The 14,177-nt window shown below is 36.5% G+C and overlaps 3 protein-coding genes across 3 annotated transcripts; all 3 read left to right on the forward strand.

Annotated features, from left to right (window-relative positions):
* Positions 1-1,053: 1,053 nt before the first annotated feature.
* Positions 1,054-3,356, forward strand: LOC11408665 (UDP-glycosyltransferase 87A1). The gene is made up of 2 exons (XM_003615778.4): positions 1,054-1,675; positions 2,112-3,356. The coding sequence occupies exons 1-2, from the start codon at positions 1,183-1,185 to the stop codon at positions 2,984-2,986; spliced, it is 1,368 nt and encodes a 455-aa protein (XP_003615826.1). The 5' UTR covers positions 1,054-1,182; the 3' UTR covers positions 2,987-3,356.
* A 441-nt stretch (positions 3,357-3,797) lies between these two features.
* On the forward strand, positions 3,798-6,852 carry LOC11412842 (UDP-glycosyltransferase 87A1). The gene is made up of 2 exons (XM_003615779.4): positions 3,798-4,375; positions 5,756-6,852. Exons 1-2 carry the CDS (start codon positions 3,886-3,888, stop codon positions 6,616-6,618), a joined length of 1,353 nt encoding a protein of 450 aa, XP_003615827.1. The 5' UTR covers positions 3,798-3,885; the 3' UTR covers positions 6,619-6,852.
* Positions 6,853-8,907: 2,055 nt separating this feature from the next.
* On the forward strand, positions 8,908-13,970 carry LOC11416954 (UDP-glycosyltransferase 87A1). Its single transcript, XM_003615781.4, has 2 exons — positions 8,908-9,550; positions 12,727-13,970. Exons 1-2 carry the CDS (start codon positions 9,061-9,063, stop codon positions 13,587-13,589), a joined length of 1,353 nt encoding a protein of 450 aa, XP_003615829.1. The 5' UTR covers positions 8,908-9,060; the 3' UTR covers positions 13,590-13,970.
* Positions 13,971-14,177: the final 207 nt, after the last annotated feature.

The following is a 14,177-nucleotide window of genomic DNA, read 5'->3' on the forward strand; positions in this document are numbered from 1 at the left end:
AGTTGTTTTCAACTAAGAGGTATCACTTTCCTTCCTGACTCACAATTTCTCCATCTCTTTTGACGATATAGAACTGTGATTATTCTCATTCTATTTGGAAAAAGGGTTGATAGAGGTTATGAACTGCTATCTTGGTAAGTAGAAATATTATCTTGATGACTTAAAAAGAAAAGTCTTCTAGATGGGTTAAGAAAGGTTTTGGAAATTACAATTGCCTAAAAAGATTAAGTTTCTTTTTTGATTGACTTGTCACAATTTGGTACCTACTCTCTCTTTGCTAAACCATAGTAATATATCTCATTATGCGGTGTGTAATAATAGGTGCGACTTTCATAATGAGATTTTTCTCCATTGTGTTCGAGATTGCACTCACTCAAAACCCTTGTGGCATCATGTTGACTTTACTCATCCCGACTTCTTCTCTGATGAAGACGCTATAGACTAGATCAAGAATGGGGTGATGGATTCTTGCTCCTTCTCCTTTGCATCGACAATTTGGCGGAATTGGAGGAATAAAAACATGATGTGTTTAGACAATGAGAACTTGTCCAAAGCTCAATCCTTTAACATTCAAGATATGGTTGCTACTCTCAAAGCTTGTCATCCTTAATGTTGACGAAAGTTGCTTGGGCTCTCCTACGTGGGCTGGTTATAGAGGAGTTTTAAGAAATGATGCAGGTTTTTACTTGTCAGGATTACATTCAAAATTCTTCTGATATTCTATTTCAAATGAGGCGTTACCAAGAACATGTGTATTAATGATTTAGTTTGCTACTCTGATTTTCTTCATTGTATCAACATCCTTAATGATCCCCCCAGGAGGTATCATGTTTATGTTGTTTTGATTCAAGATATAAAAGAGCTATTGGAGCAAGAAAATGCTATGATGAATCACACCCTTCCAAAAGAAAATCAATGTGCAGATTTTTTGGTGGTCAAACTTGATACCTATCAAATTTTAAGTTTCTTTGTCATGAGTCTCCTTCGACAAATCTTTTAATTTTTCCTTTAAAACGATGTTGTGAAACTTTTTATTTGAGAGAGGAACTCTCTTTTGTTTCCTTTATTTCTCTTTCGTTTTAGTATTGTACAACAAAAAAGAAACTAGATTAAACACTTGTCTCAATCAACCAATCACAAGAATCCAAAAGACTGAACTCTGACCAACCCATTTCGCCGGCAATGAATATCTCCGACTCCGGCAACGCCGTATGTCACGTTGTGGCGATGCCATTTCCAGGAAGAGGACACATCAACCCTATGCTAAGCTTCTGCAAAATCCTAACCTCTCAAAAACCCAACAACCTTCTCATCACTTTCGTACTCACAGAAGAGTGGCTCACCTTCATCGGCGCCGATCCAAAGCCAGAATCCATCCGCTTTGCCACCATTCCCAACGTTATCCCGCCGGAGCGGGAGAAAGCCGGCGATTTTCCTGGTTTCTATGAAGCTGTCATGACAAAGATGGAAGCACCGTTTGAGAAGCTTCTTGATCAGCTTGAGTTGCCGGTGGATGTGATTGTTGGTGATGTTGAACTAAGATGGCCAGTTAATGTTGGTAATCGGAGGAATGTTCCGGTGGCGGCGTTTTGGACTATGTCTGCGTCGTTTTACTCTATGTTGCATCATCTTGATGTGTTTTCACGAAAACATCACCTAACTGTTGATAAACTGGGTAATTACTCATTTGCAGAAGTAGAACTATGCTTAATATAGAATTATTTGAAACCAACTTATGACATGTTTGTCAACTCTTTTCAACTTATTTTCATAAGCTGTCAAAGATAGTCATGAAAACCAGCTCATCATAGTTTATACAAAACCATATTGGTTTTCTTTTATTATAGAAATAGCTTATTCATAAGTGCTTATATGATGCACACTTATCCTATATGCTGCAAAGTTGTTTATCCAAACAGAGCCTTAGTATTTAATGTGTTAATACTTAGTATAAGGTTTGTAGTTCATTTTTCTTCTCTTTTTTCTTGGATTAGAAAATTTAGGTTAATAGTTATGGGGCCATACTTTCATGTATTGCATATCATCACCAGAAGATTAAAGCAATTGTACATTAGTGCATGTCTGATCTGTGCTGTTTTAAAATGATGTAGATGAACAAGCAGAGAACATCCCAGGAATTTCTTCATTTCATATAGAAGACGTTCAAACCGTACTTTGCAAAAACGATCATCAAGTTTTGCAGCTTGCATTGGGATGCATTTCCAAGGTGCCAAAAGCGAATTATCTTCTTCTCACCACAGTCCAAGAGTTAGAAGCTGAAACCATTGATTCCCTGAAATCTATATTCCCCTTTCCAATCTATCCTATTGGCCCTTCAATACCTTATTTAGATATCGAAGAAAAAAATCCAGCCAACACCGATCATAGCCAGGACTATATAAAATGGCTAGATTCACAACCATCTGAATCTGTACTATACATTTCATTAGGTAGTTTCCTTTCAGTGTCTAATGCACAAATGGACGAAATCGTTGAAGCACTAAACAATAGCGGAATACGATACCTTTACGTGGCTCGCGGGGAAACGTCGCGATTAAAAGACAAGTGTGGAGATAAAGGCATGGTGATACCATGGTGTGATCAACTTAAAGTGTTGTCTCATTCTTCTATAGGTGGATTTTGGAGCCATTGTGGATGGAATTCAACTTTGGAAACTGTTTTTGCTGGTGTACCAATTTTGACATTCCCTCTTTTCTTGGATCAAGTTCCTAATAGTACTCAAATTGTTGATGAATGGAAAAATGGGTGGAAGGTAGAGATACAATCAAAGTTGGAGAGTGATGTGATTCTTGCAAAAGAAGATATAGAAGAGTTGGTTAAGAGGTTTATGGATCTTGAAAACCAAGAGGGGAAGAAAATTAGAGATAGAGCGAGAGAACTGAAGGTTATGTTTCGTAAAGCGATTGGTAAAGGCGGATCTTCAGATAGGAACCTCGACGCATTTATCAGTGACATTTCATCTTGAAGGTCACTGATACCACCGGTGTCTAGTGCAAATGATTGGTGCGTAGTGTGTGTTACAAACCATATGGTACCAATTTTGATTCCGACTAATGAAACAAAATTCAAGGCCACCGACGTGTTGAGCAGGTTTGGTTTAGTTACAGAAATAAGCAATGCATTAATGGGATGAAGGGTATTGTAATAACGTATAAGCAAACTGCAGCATGTATCATTATGTGTAATTTACTCATCAAAGTTTCATAGTAGGGTAAGCATACTTTTCTTAAAGAAGCATTTAGTTGCATACTTGCTGAAGATAATGTTTTGATTGGCATTTAGCACTTTTTTTTACAATTGGCTATAATTGGACAACAAGCTATATAATTTTAAAACGTCCTCATGTAGCTAGTGTCTATTTTATTGATTTGTAAGTCTTGAATTTCAAATATTAAAAAACAAACCAAACACCTAATCACTTGAAAAACAAATAGGAAACCTCCTCATTCCATCTTCTCCCACCATAATACATAATTAAAGCAGGAAGGGGATATAAAAAAAAAAACAAATCCATTTGGTTCAGTTATTGAATGATATGTAGGTTAGTCAACCAAAGTAACATGGTATTGGAGTGTTTATTTATCCATCTAAATCTTTATGATAGACACAATAATCGTGAATCGTACTTTAATATTCACTTGCTTGATCCTATTTATTATAATACTACTAAGAGTCGTTTTTACAACTAGTTTATGATATGTGAATGAGTCCTCAATCCAATACAAAACAATTTTTAAAGCATTTCCTTTGTTGTTTTATACAACTCTTATCTCTAGAGTTTAGCATTAGATACTAACATTGACTAATCACAAGAATCAAACCACAAACAACTCATCTCATCTCTCAGTAGCCATTTCTCCGGCAATGAATTTCTCCGGCGAAGACGTGTGCCACATTGTGGCGATGCCATTTCCAGGAAGAGGACACATCAACCCCATGCTAAGCTTAAGCAAATTCCTAATCTCACGAAAACCCAACAACATTCTTATTACCTTTGTAGTCACTGAAGAATGGCTCGGCTTTATCGGCAGTGATCCAAAGCCGAAATCCGTCCGCTATGCCACCATTCCTAACGTGGTTCCACCGGAGCGTGAGAAAACAATTGATAGTTTTCCTCAGTTTTATGAAGCTGCCATAACAAAGATGGAAGCGCCGTTTGAGCAGCTTCTTGATCAGCTTGAGTTGCCGGTGAATGTGATCGTTGGTGATGTTGAGCTGCGGTGGCCTGTTGATGTTGGTAATCGGAGGAATATCCCGGTGGCGTCTCTTTGGACCATGTCGGCGTCATTTTACTCCATGTTGCATCATCTTGAGGTCTTTTCACGACACCAGCACTTAACTCATGATAAGCTGGGTAAGCAATATGAATTCATGTAGTAAAATGTTGACACATTCATTGTAGTTAGCCAGTTCAACTATGATTGTTGGATTGAAATCCGACCGTTCAATTTTTGACACCAATTTGTTTTTGTTTTTTTAATACAAAATATTGACTTTGAAAGTTGAACGTCCGATCCCAATCCAATAACTATACTTAGGCAAATTGCATGGTTGCGTAAAATTAATGATTGCAGTTAATTACTCATTTGTTAGATCTCTGCTTAATTTTAGTTATGACTATTTATTTTTGGAGAAAAAAAAACATAAATTTAATTAATATGCATCGGCCGCAATCTCACAACTAAGGGTGTTCACGAGTCTTGGTGATCCCTTCAACCTATTATCCAACCCAAATTTTACCGAATTTGTTCAAGTTTGGATCCAATACGAACAATCTAGTTCAAACCTGAAGTTGTTTAGTATAGGTAACCGATTTAAGATTCGAAACTCATAAACTTGCGGACCCAAGTTTTCTACAAAGATTAAAAGGTAAATCATCAATTGATAGTGTTTGATCCAGAGTGGAGCTACATCGAAGGTCGGAGTGGTGGAAGCACAACGGAGGTAGCTCCTCATTAGGGGGTGGGGTGCTTGCAACCACTATCAAGTTAGTTTGTGATCGAGAGAGTGAAATTTTAGAGTTTAGAGAATATGCACCTTTAACTTGGATCAGGTTTCTTTATTTATAAGACACCTTTTTTTTTTGGTCTAGATTTATAGGACACCTTTAACCGATGATATATGGATCATCATTCGATTGTCATCATATGACACTAATGGAATCACCATATTCACTTGGGTGCGCTCTTAGGGCATTCTCATAGCCTACTCCGTAGTGACCCGGTATATTAGCGAATTTGGCTTGAGTCCAATCCGGAACGTTGTTACATATGATAAATAGTAATAGTATTATTGTGAGCTATAGAATTGTAAATTTCAAACGTTTTTTTAAGAATAAAATAGGGAAGAGATAAATTATTACTAATAAAAATAACTAATGATTATTTTACAATTGTCTCCGAGGTGATTTGAATTTTGTTTCTTAATATTATAAAATCAAGTTCTTAATACTTAAGAAAATTTCTCTAAAATTATGTAAGCTACTAAGCATGTCAAGTTTAAGGTATATGTAATTTCAAAATACCTTAAACATGCATTATGGAAACCAATTTTTTGCTAAATTGTATTTGAGCTATATATATAAAGCTTAAAGATTCATCCCAATTCTTTCTCTTGCTAATTTTCAGAACAAGATGTTAAACATGGAGTGATACTATTATTTATGGCATATCAATTATCATCATCTGCCGAATATTAATGCAATTGTACATGCCTGCGTATCTAATCTGTGCAGAGAACATCCCAGAAATTTCGTCTGTTCATATGGAAGACCTTCGAACTGTTGTACGCAGAAACGATCAGCCAACAATGCAGCTTGCACTGGAATGCATTTCCGAGGTTAACAAAGCAAATTACCTTCTTCTCACAACAGTGCAAGAATTAGAAGCTGAAACAATTGATACCCTTAAATCTATATTCCCCTTTCCAATCTATCCTATTGGTCCTGCAGTACCTTATTTAGAACTTGAAGAAAAAATATCGACGAACTCTAATCATAGCCACGACTATATAAAATGGCTAGATTCTCAACCAGCTGAATCCGTATTATACATTTCTTTTGGCAGTTTCAATTCCGCATCTAGTGCCCAAACGGACGAAATCATTGAAGCACTGAAAAATAGTGAAATTCGATACCTTTATGTGGCCTGCGGGGAAACGTCAAGGTTGAAAGACAAGTGTGGAGGTAAGGGAATGGTGATACCTTGGTGTGATCAACTCAAGGTGTTGTCTCATGCTTCTATAGGTGGATTTTGGAGCCATTGTGGATGGAATTCAACTTTGGAAGCTGTTTTTTCTGGTGTACCAATTTTGACATTCCCTCTTGCTTATGATCAATTTCCTAATAGCACTCAAATTGTTGATGAATGGAAAAATGGGTGGAAGGTAGAGAAATCATCGAAGTTGGAGAGTGATGTGTTTTTCGCAAAAGAAGATATGGAAGAGCTTGTGAAGAGGTTTATGGATCTTGAAAGCCAAGAGGGAAAGAAAATTAGAGATAGAGCAAGAGAACTTAGGATTATGTGTGGTAAGGCTATTTGTAAAGGTGGATCCTCAGATAGGAACCTCGACGCATTTATCAGTGACATTTCTTCTTGAAGGTTATTGATACCGATTTCGATTCCTACCGATATTTTTTTTCTTCTTCAAGGTCACTGATGTGTCAAGTAGATTTGGCTACACAAAAAAGAAATGAACTAATGGAGTGAAGGATATTGTAATTGTTTGTAAGAATGTATTTAGACAAGTAACATTGTAAAATGTCATAAAACTGTGACTGAAATGCTCTTTGATGGATGAATTTGTACTCATACATTCAGCAAATTGATCATATCAGAAAAATGCAGTGTATCTTCTCATCAATGTTTAATACAAGGGATACATTTGTTTTAGAAGTATATAGTTGCATAATTCGCGAAGATAATGCTTTGAATTACAGACTTTGTCGATGGGCACATTCGTACTTAGGAGAAACATGATCAATGGATGAGGTCATGCATTTTCAAAGTCATATCTCATAGTGTGTTCGAAAATATTGTCCACGGACTTACAATTTCATGCCATTAACCACACTCAGTTATTTCATACATGAAATTAGAAGTTCCCTCAAAACCAAAAACAAGAATACTACGACTCAAATTTTCGTCAATATCAAACATCCATTTCTCTCTCAAAATTGCAATGGAATCACCACCAACTTCCTTCAACCATATACTGGCCATGCCTTACCCTTCAAGAGGACACATCAACCCCATGCTAAGCTTCTGCAAAATCCTAACATCCCAAAAACCCAACAAAATTCTCATCACCGAGGAGTGGCTCACCATTATCGGCGCCGATCCAAAGCCAGAATCCATCCGCTTCACCACCATTCCTAACGTGATCCCACCGGAGCGGGAGAAAGCAGCCAATTTTCCTGGATTATATGAAGCTGTCATGACGAAGATGGAAGCTCCTTTTGAGTAGCTTCTTGATCAGCTTGAGTTTCCGGTGAATGTGATCGTTGGTGATGTTGAGCTGTGATGGCCTGTTGATGTTGGTCATCAGAGGAATGTTCCGGTATCGGCGTTTTGGACTATGTCTGCAACGTTTTATTCAATGTTGCATCATCTTGATGTGTTTTCAAGAAACCATCACTTAACTGTTGATAAACTAAGTAATTTCTAATTACTCATTTGTTACTGCTGTGATTAATTTTAGTTCATAGTTTATTTCATTATTTAATTTAAGGAGAGAAAAAACTACTTATGAATGTTTATTAGCTGTTTCAGCTTATTTCCATACACTCTCCAAGATAGCCTATGCCTATGTAATTCTTATTCGTAAGCGTTGATATGATAAGCATTGATCCTCTAAGCCTGCAATATAAGTTGTTTATCCAAATAGGGCATTAGTATTATTGTGTTGATGCTCAGTTTAAGGTACATTATCCTTCATTTTGTCCCCCTCTTTTTTCATAGATAAAAAAATTTAGGTTATTTGTAAACTTGTCAAGTTTAAAGCAGGTAGTTTTCAAAACGTGATGTGAAACTACTTACTGCATTGGTCAAGGACTACCAACAATCTAGAATAGCCACGCAATTATAAATGGAAAATTTGAAATTTAGCAGGAAAGTTTTTAGCAATAAGTACGAATGTGGCTCGCGGGGAAACATTGCGGTTGAAAGACAAGTGTGGAGAATTCAAGGTAGAAATCATCAAAGTTGGAGAGTGATGTGATTTTTGCAAAAGAAGATATAGAAGAATTGGTTAAGAGGTTTATGAATCTTGAAAGCCAAGAGGGAAAGAAAATTAGAGATAGAGCGAAAGAACCGAAGGTTGTGTGCTGTAAAGCGATTGGTAAAGGCGGATTTTCAGATAGGAACCTTGACGCATTTATCAGTGACATTTCATATTTCATCTTGAATGTCACTGATATCACTGGAGTCTAGCGCAAGTGATTGGTGCATAGTGTGTGTTATAAACCATATGGTACCAATTTTGATTTCCACTAATAAAATAAAATTCAAGGTCTCTGACGTGTTGAGTAGGTTTGGTTTAGTTACACAAATAAGCAATGCAATAATGGAATGAAGGGTATTGTAATTGAATGTGTAACCGAATTGCTGTTTGATAGATGACTTTGTACTTTGATCATTTAAGAAAACTGCAGCATGTACCATATGTGTAATAACTCATCAATGTAGAATAGTAGGGGAAGCAACCAAGTTGCCTGGGTTTTAGTGGCAAGGAGCTCCTTCCAAGGACGTACATGGGGAATACCAGGTTCGATTCCCAGGGGGAACAACACTTGGCCAGGGCGCATGCCTCTACGCACGAGCCGGATTAGTCGCTCATCTTTGGTGGATAAGAATTTTTTTTTTTGTTACTAGTTTATGATATATGTGAACAACTCATCGATCCAATACAACAATTTTTAAAGCATTTTCTTTGTTGTTTTATACAACTCTTATCTCTAGATCTAGCATTAGATACTACCATTGACTAATCACATCAAACCACAAACAACTCATCTTATCTCTCAGTAGCCATTCTCCGGCAATGAATTTCTCCGGCGACGACATGTGCCACGTTATGGCGATGCCATTTCCAGGAAGAGGACACATCAACCCCATGCTAAGCTTATGCAAATTCCTAATCTCACGAAAACCCAACAACATTCTTATCACTTTTGTAGTCACTGAAGAATGGCTTGGCTTTATCGGCAATGATCCAAAGCCGGAATCCATCCGCTTCGCCACCATACCCAACGTGGCTCCACCGGAGCAGGAGAAAACTATAGATAATTTTCATCTGTTTTATGAAGCTGCCATGACGAAGATGGAAGCGCCGTTTGAACAGCTTCTTGATCAACTTGAGTTGCCGGTGAATGTGATTGTTGGTGATGTTGAACTGCGGTGGCCTGTTGACGTTGGTAATCGGAGGAATATTCCGGTGGCATCTCTTTGGACTATGTCCGCATCATTTTACTCCATGTTGCATCATCTTGAGGTCTTTTCACGTCATCAACACTTAACTCATGATAAGCTGGGTAAGCAATAGGAATGTAGTAAAAAAGTGACATTCATGTAGTTGTTTTGGCTCAACCATGGTTGTTGGATTGAGATCCGAGACTATTCCAATTTTAAATACAAAATATTGACTTTGAAACGTCTGATCTCGATCCAATAACTACACTTGTACTAATTGCATGAAATTTACGATTGTGGTCAATCTGTCCTGCTAGTTAATTAATCATTTGTTAGATCTATGCTTAATTTTAGTTACAACTTTATTTATATTTGAAGAAGAAAAAAACATAAATTTAAATAATATGCATCACCTGCAATCTCGTAACTATGGGTGTTCACGGGTAGGCATGGCAATGGGGCGGGGTGGGGACGGGTTTTACCTTCTCCGTCCTCATACCCGATTCTCATATATTTACCTGTTACCTTACCTATATTCAACGGGATGAGAAATTGAATCTCATCCCCGTCCCCGACGGATTCGGGTATCCCTGCCCCATCTCCGTCCCCGCATTGAATAATTTTTTTAATAAAAAATAGAAGTTTTTTTGCATCCCCAAGAACAACGTAGTAATACATTATTCAACAATACGCTCACTTTAACATTGTTAGACGGAATGATTTATTTGATCCTTTAAATATCAACGGTAGTTTTTATTAACATGACAATTATCAAACAAAATAACATGGCATATCAACTTAAAGTAATTTTTTACATTTGGGACGGGTTTGGGTGTGTGTTCGGGGTGGGTACCTATATACCCGTTACCTGTCCCATACTCGTGTTTTAAAATCGGAGAAAACCCATACTCATACCCAAACCCAGTCAAAACGGGAAAATCCGTCAAATTGGGTTTGGTTCGGACGGATAACCGTAGATATGGGTTTTGTTGCCATGCCTATTCATGGGTCTAGGTGATCCGTTCAATCCAACCCAAATATTACCAAATTTATTCAAGTTTGGATACAATATGAACAAACTCGTTCAAACCTGAGTTGTTTGGAAGTTTACGAGTTTGTCTGACTAGTGAATATCCCTACTCATAATGTTATAGTTAAAAATGTTTAACTTAAGTCATATGATTTGTGATTTTAGTTTTTGTTCACAGCATACAAAATTTTAAGTTGACCGTGGATTAGAATTATTTTCAAAAAATGTTCTATGCTCATTTTAAAATTCTATAATTATTCCAATATATAGTTACTTTGACGTAATGGATTGGTACGATAAATAAGTGTGGTTAGGGGTTTCTTGATTAGAGGAGACAACCCACTTTATATATTGCTAATCGCTATTATCTAACAAGTTTTCTACAAAGATTAAAAGGTAAAACATCAATAATAGTGTTTTGATCCAGAGGTGATCTAGATCGTAGGTCGGAGTGGTGGAAGCACGATAGAGGCAGAACCTCAGAGCGAGGCTGAGGGGTGTACTTGCAATCACTATCAAGTTAGTTTGTGATTGGGAGTGTAAGGTTTTAGAGTTTAGAGAACGTGTATCTTTAACTTGGATCAAATGTGTTTATTTATATTATTATGAAATCAGAAAAATAGTGTATTATTGCATAATGGACCATGGTTCAATAGTTACAAGCTTATTTATAGGTAGCTGAGCATGCACAATAGGTTACAGTGGGAATGCATCAGGTTATTATAAAGGAAACTAAGCTAAGCTATGTTACTTGGAACCTAAGTTATCCTTATTAGTGATATCATGTAATATCCTCCCACAAGTTAGAGGTTGGTACGAATCCAGCAACCCTAACTTGGATAGAAGAGTGTTGAAAGGCTGAGGAAGCAAGGATTTTGTGAAGAAATCAGCAATTTGATCTTGAGAAGAAACAGGGATAAGCTTCATGATGCCAACTTGAAGTTTTTCTCTCACCAGATGACAATCAATCTCCAAATGCTTTGTGCGTTCATGAAAAACTGGATTAACAGCTATACAGAGGGCACTTTGATTATCACAAAAAAGGACAGGAAGCTTAGAGCATTGAATGTTGAGATCCTTGAGCAAGTAGAGAAGCCATTGAAGCTCACAAGTAGTGAAGCTAGAGCCTGATACTCAACTTCAGATGAGGACCTGGAAACAGTGATTTGCTTCTTTGTCCTCCAAAAAATCAAAGAGTGACCGGCTCTGATACCATATTATGAAATCAGGAAAATAGTGTATTATTGCATAATGATTCAATAGTTACATGCTTATTTATAGGTAGTTGAGCATGCACAATAGGTCACGGTGGGAATGCATCACAGACAAATTCCCACTGTATATTACACATTTTTAGGGTTTTCTAGGTGGAACCTACCAAACCCTTTGGGTTGTTCTCGGCGTGATATGTGGATCATCGTTTGATTGTCATCATGTGGCATTGATGGAATCAGCGGATTCACTTGGGTGTACTCTTAGGGATTCTCATAGCATACTCCGTAGTCACTCGAGATATTAGCGAATTTGGCTTGAATCCAATTAGAAATGTTAAATATATAATACATAGGAAAAAAATATTATTGTGTTAGTGTTCATTATAAGCTATAGGGTTCTAACTTTCAAACAATTTTTTTTTCAAGAACAAAATGGGGAATAGAAATTTATTATTAATAAAAGTAACAAATGATTATTTTACAACCCTGTGTGAGGATATTTTAATATTGTTTCTTAAGATTATAAAATCGAGTTCTTAATACTGAGGTGGAACCTCACAGACAAATTTCAAATAATTATTTATATTAAACTAGTAATAAATATAGTTACTTCATTTTTTTTTCCTTAGAAAAGGGGTAAGGAAAATTTCTCTAAGTTATGTAAGCTACTAAGCATGTCAACTGTCAAGTTTAAGGCATATGTAATTTCAAATACCTTAATCATGCATTATGGTAACCAATATTTGTGTTAAATTGTATTTGAGCTATATAAAGCTTAACGATTCATTCCAATTCTTTCTCTTGCTAATTTTCAGAACTAGATGTTAAACTACTTACTATATTGATAAAAAAACTACTAACCATCTAAATAAAATAGCCACAGAATGAATAGTAAATTTAGAATTTAGCATGGAAATATTTTATCAATGAGCTGTCACAAGGATATTAGTCTTGACATATTTAATATGGAGTGATACTTTTATTTATTGCATATATATCATTATCTGCTAAAAATTAATGCAATTGTACATGACTGCTTATCTAATCTGTGCAGAGAATATCCCTGGAATTTCGTCTCTTCATATAGAAGACCTTCGAACTGTTGTTCGCGGAGACGATCCTCAAAATATACAGCTCTCATTGGAATGCATTTCCAAGGTTACCAAAGCAAATTACCTTCTTCTCACAACAGTGCAAGAGTTAGAAGCTGAAACAATTGATACCCTTAAATCTATATTCCCCTTTCCAATCTATCCTATTGGTCCTGCAGTACCTTATTTAGATCTTGAAGAAAAAAAAACGAAAAACACTGACCATAGCCACGACTATATAAAATGGCTAGATTCTCAACCATCTGAATCCGTATTATACATTTCTTTTGGCAGTTTCTGTTCCACGTCTAGGGCCCAAATGGACGAAATCATTGAAGCACTTAACAGTAGTGAAATTCGATACCTTTATGTGGCCCACAGGGAAACATCGAGGTTGAAAGACAAGTGTGGAGATAAGGGAATGGTGATACCTTGGTGTGATCAACTCAAGGTGTTGTCTCATTCTTCTATAGGTGGATTTTGGAGTCATTGTGGATGGAATTCAACTTTGGATGCTGTTTTTTCTGGTGTACCAATTTTGACATTCCCTCTTGCCCATGATCAACACCCTAATAGCACTCAAATTGTTGATGAATGGAAAAATGGGTGGAAGGTAGAAAAATCATCGAAGTTGGAGAGTGATGTGGTTTTTGCAAAAGAAGATATGGAAGAGCTTGTTAAGAGGTTTATGGATCTTGAAAGCCAAGAGGGAAAGAAAATTAGAGATAGAGCAAGAGAACTTAAGGTTACGTGTCGTAAAGCTATTGGTAAAGGTGGATCCTCAGATAGGAACCTCAACGAATTTATCAGTGACATTTCTTCTTGACGCGTTATTGATACCACCAGATTCTAGACTTCTCGTGCAAGTGGTTAATGTGCAGTCTGTGTGAGTATTGTAAACCACCAATTTCGATTCCTATTGATAATTTTTTTTCTTCTTCAAGGCCACTGATGTATTGAGTAGATTTGGTTCCGTTACACAAAAAAGAAATGAACTAATGGAGTGAAGGATATTGTAATTGTTTGTAAGAATGTATTTAGACAAGTAACTTTGTAAAATGTCATAAAACTGTGACTGAAATGCTCTTTGATGGATGGATTTGTACTCTTACATTAAATTGATCATATCAGCAAAGTGCACTATATATGTAACATTATGAGTATTTTCTTATCAATGTTTAATAGAAGGGATACATTTATTTTAGAAGTATATAGTTGTATAATTCAAGAAGATAATGCTTTGAATTGCAGACTTTGTCGATGGGTACATCCGAACATGGGAGAAACATGCTCAATGGATGAAGTCACATCTCATCGTGTGTTCGAAAATATTTTCCACCAGCTTAAGTGTGAAGGTACACTTGTTTCTCTGAGACGAAAGTCCTTCAGGATTCTCTTTCCAATCAAAATTAGG

Source organism: Medicago truncatula, chromosome 5 (assembly GCF_003473485.1).
Source record: "Medicago truncatula cultivar Jemalong A17 chromosome 5, MtrunA17r5.0-ANR, whole genome shotgun sequence".
NCBI lineage: Eukaryota > Viridiplantae > Streptophyta > Magnoliopsida > Fabales > Fabaceae > Medicago > Medicago truncatula.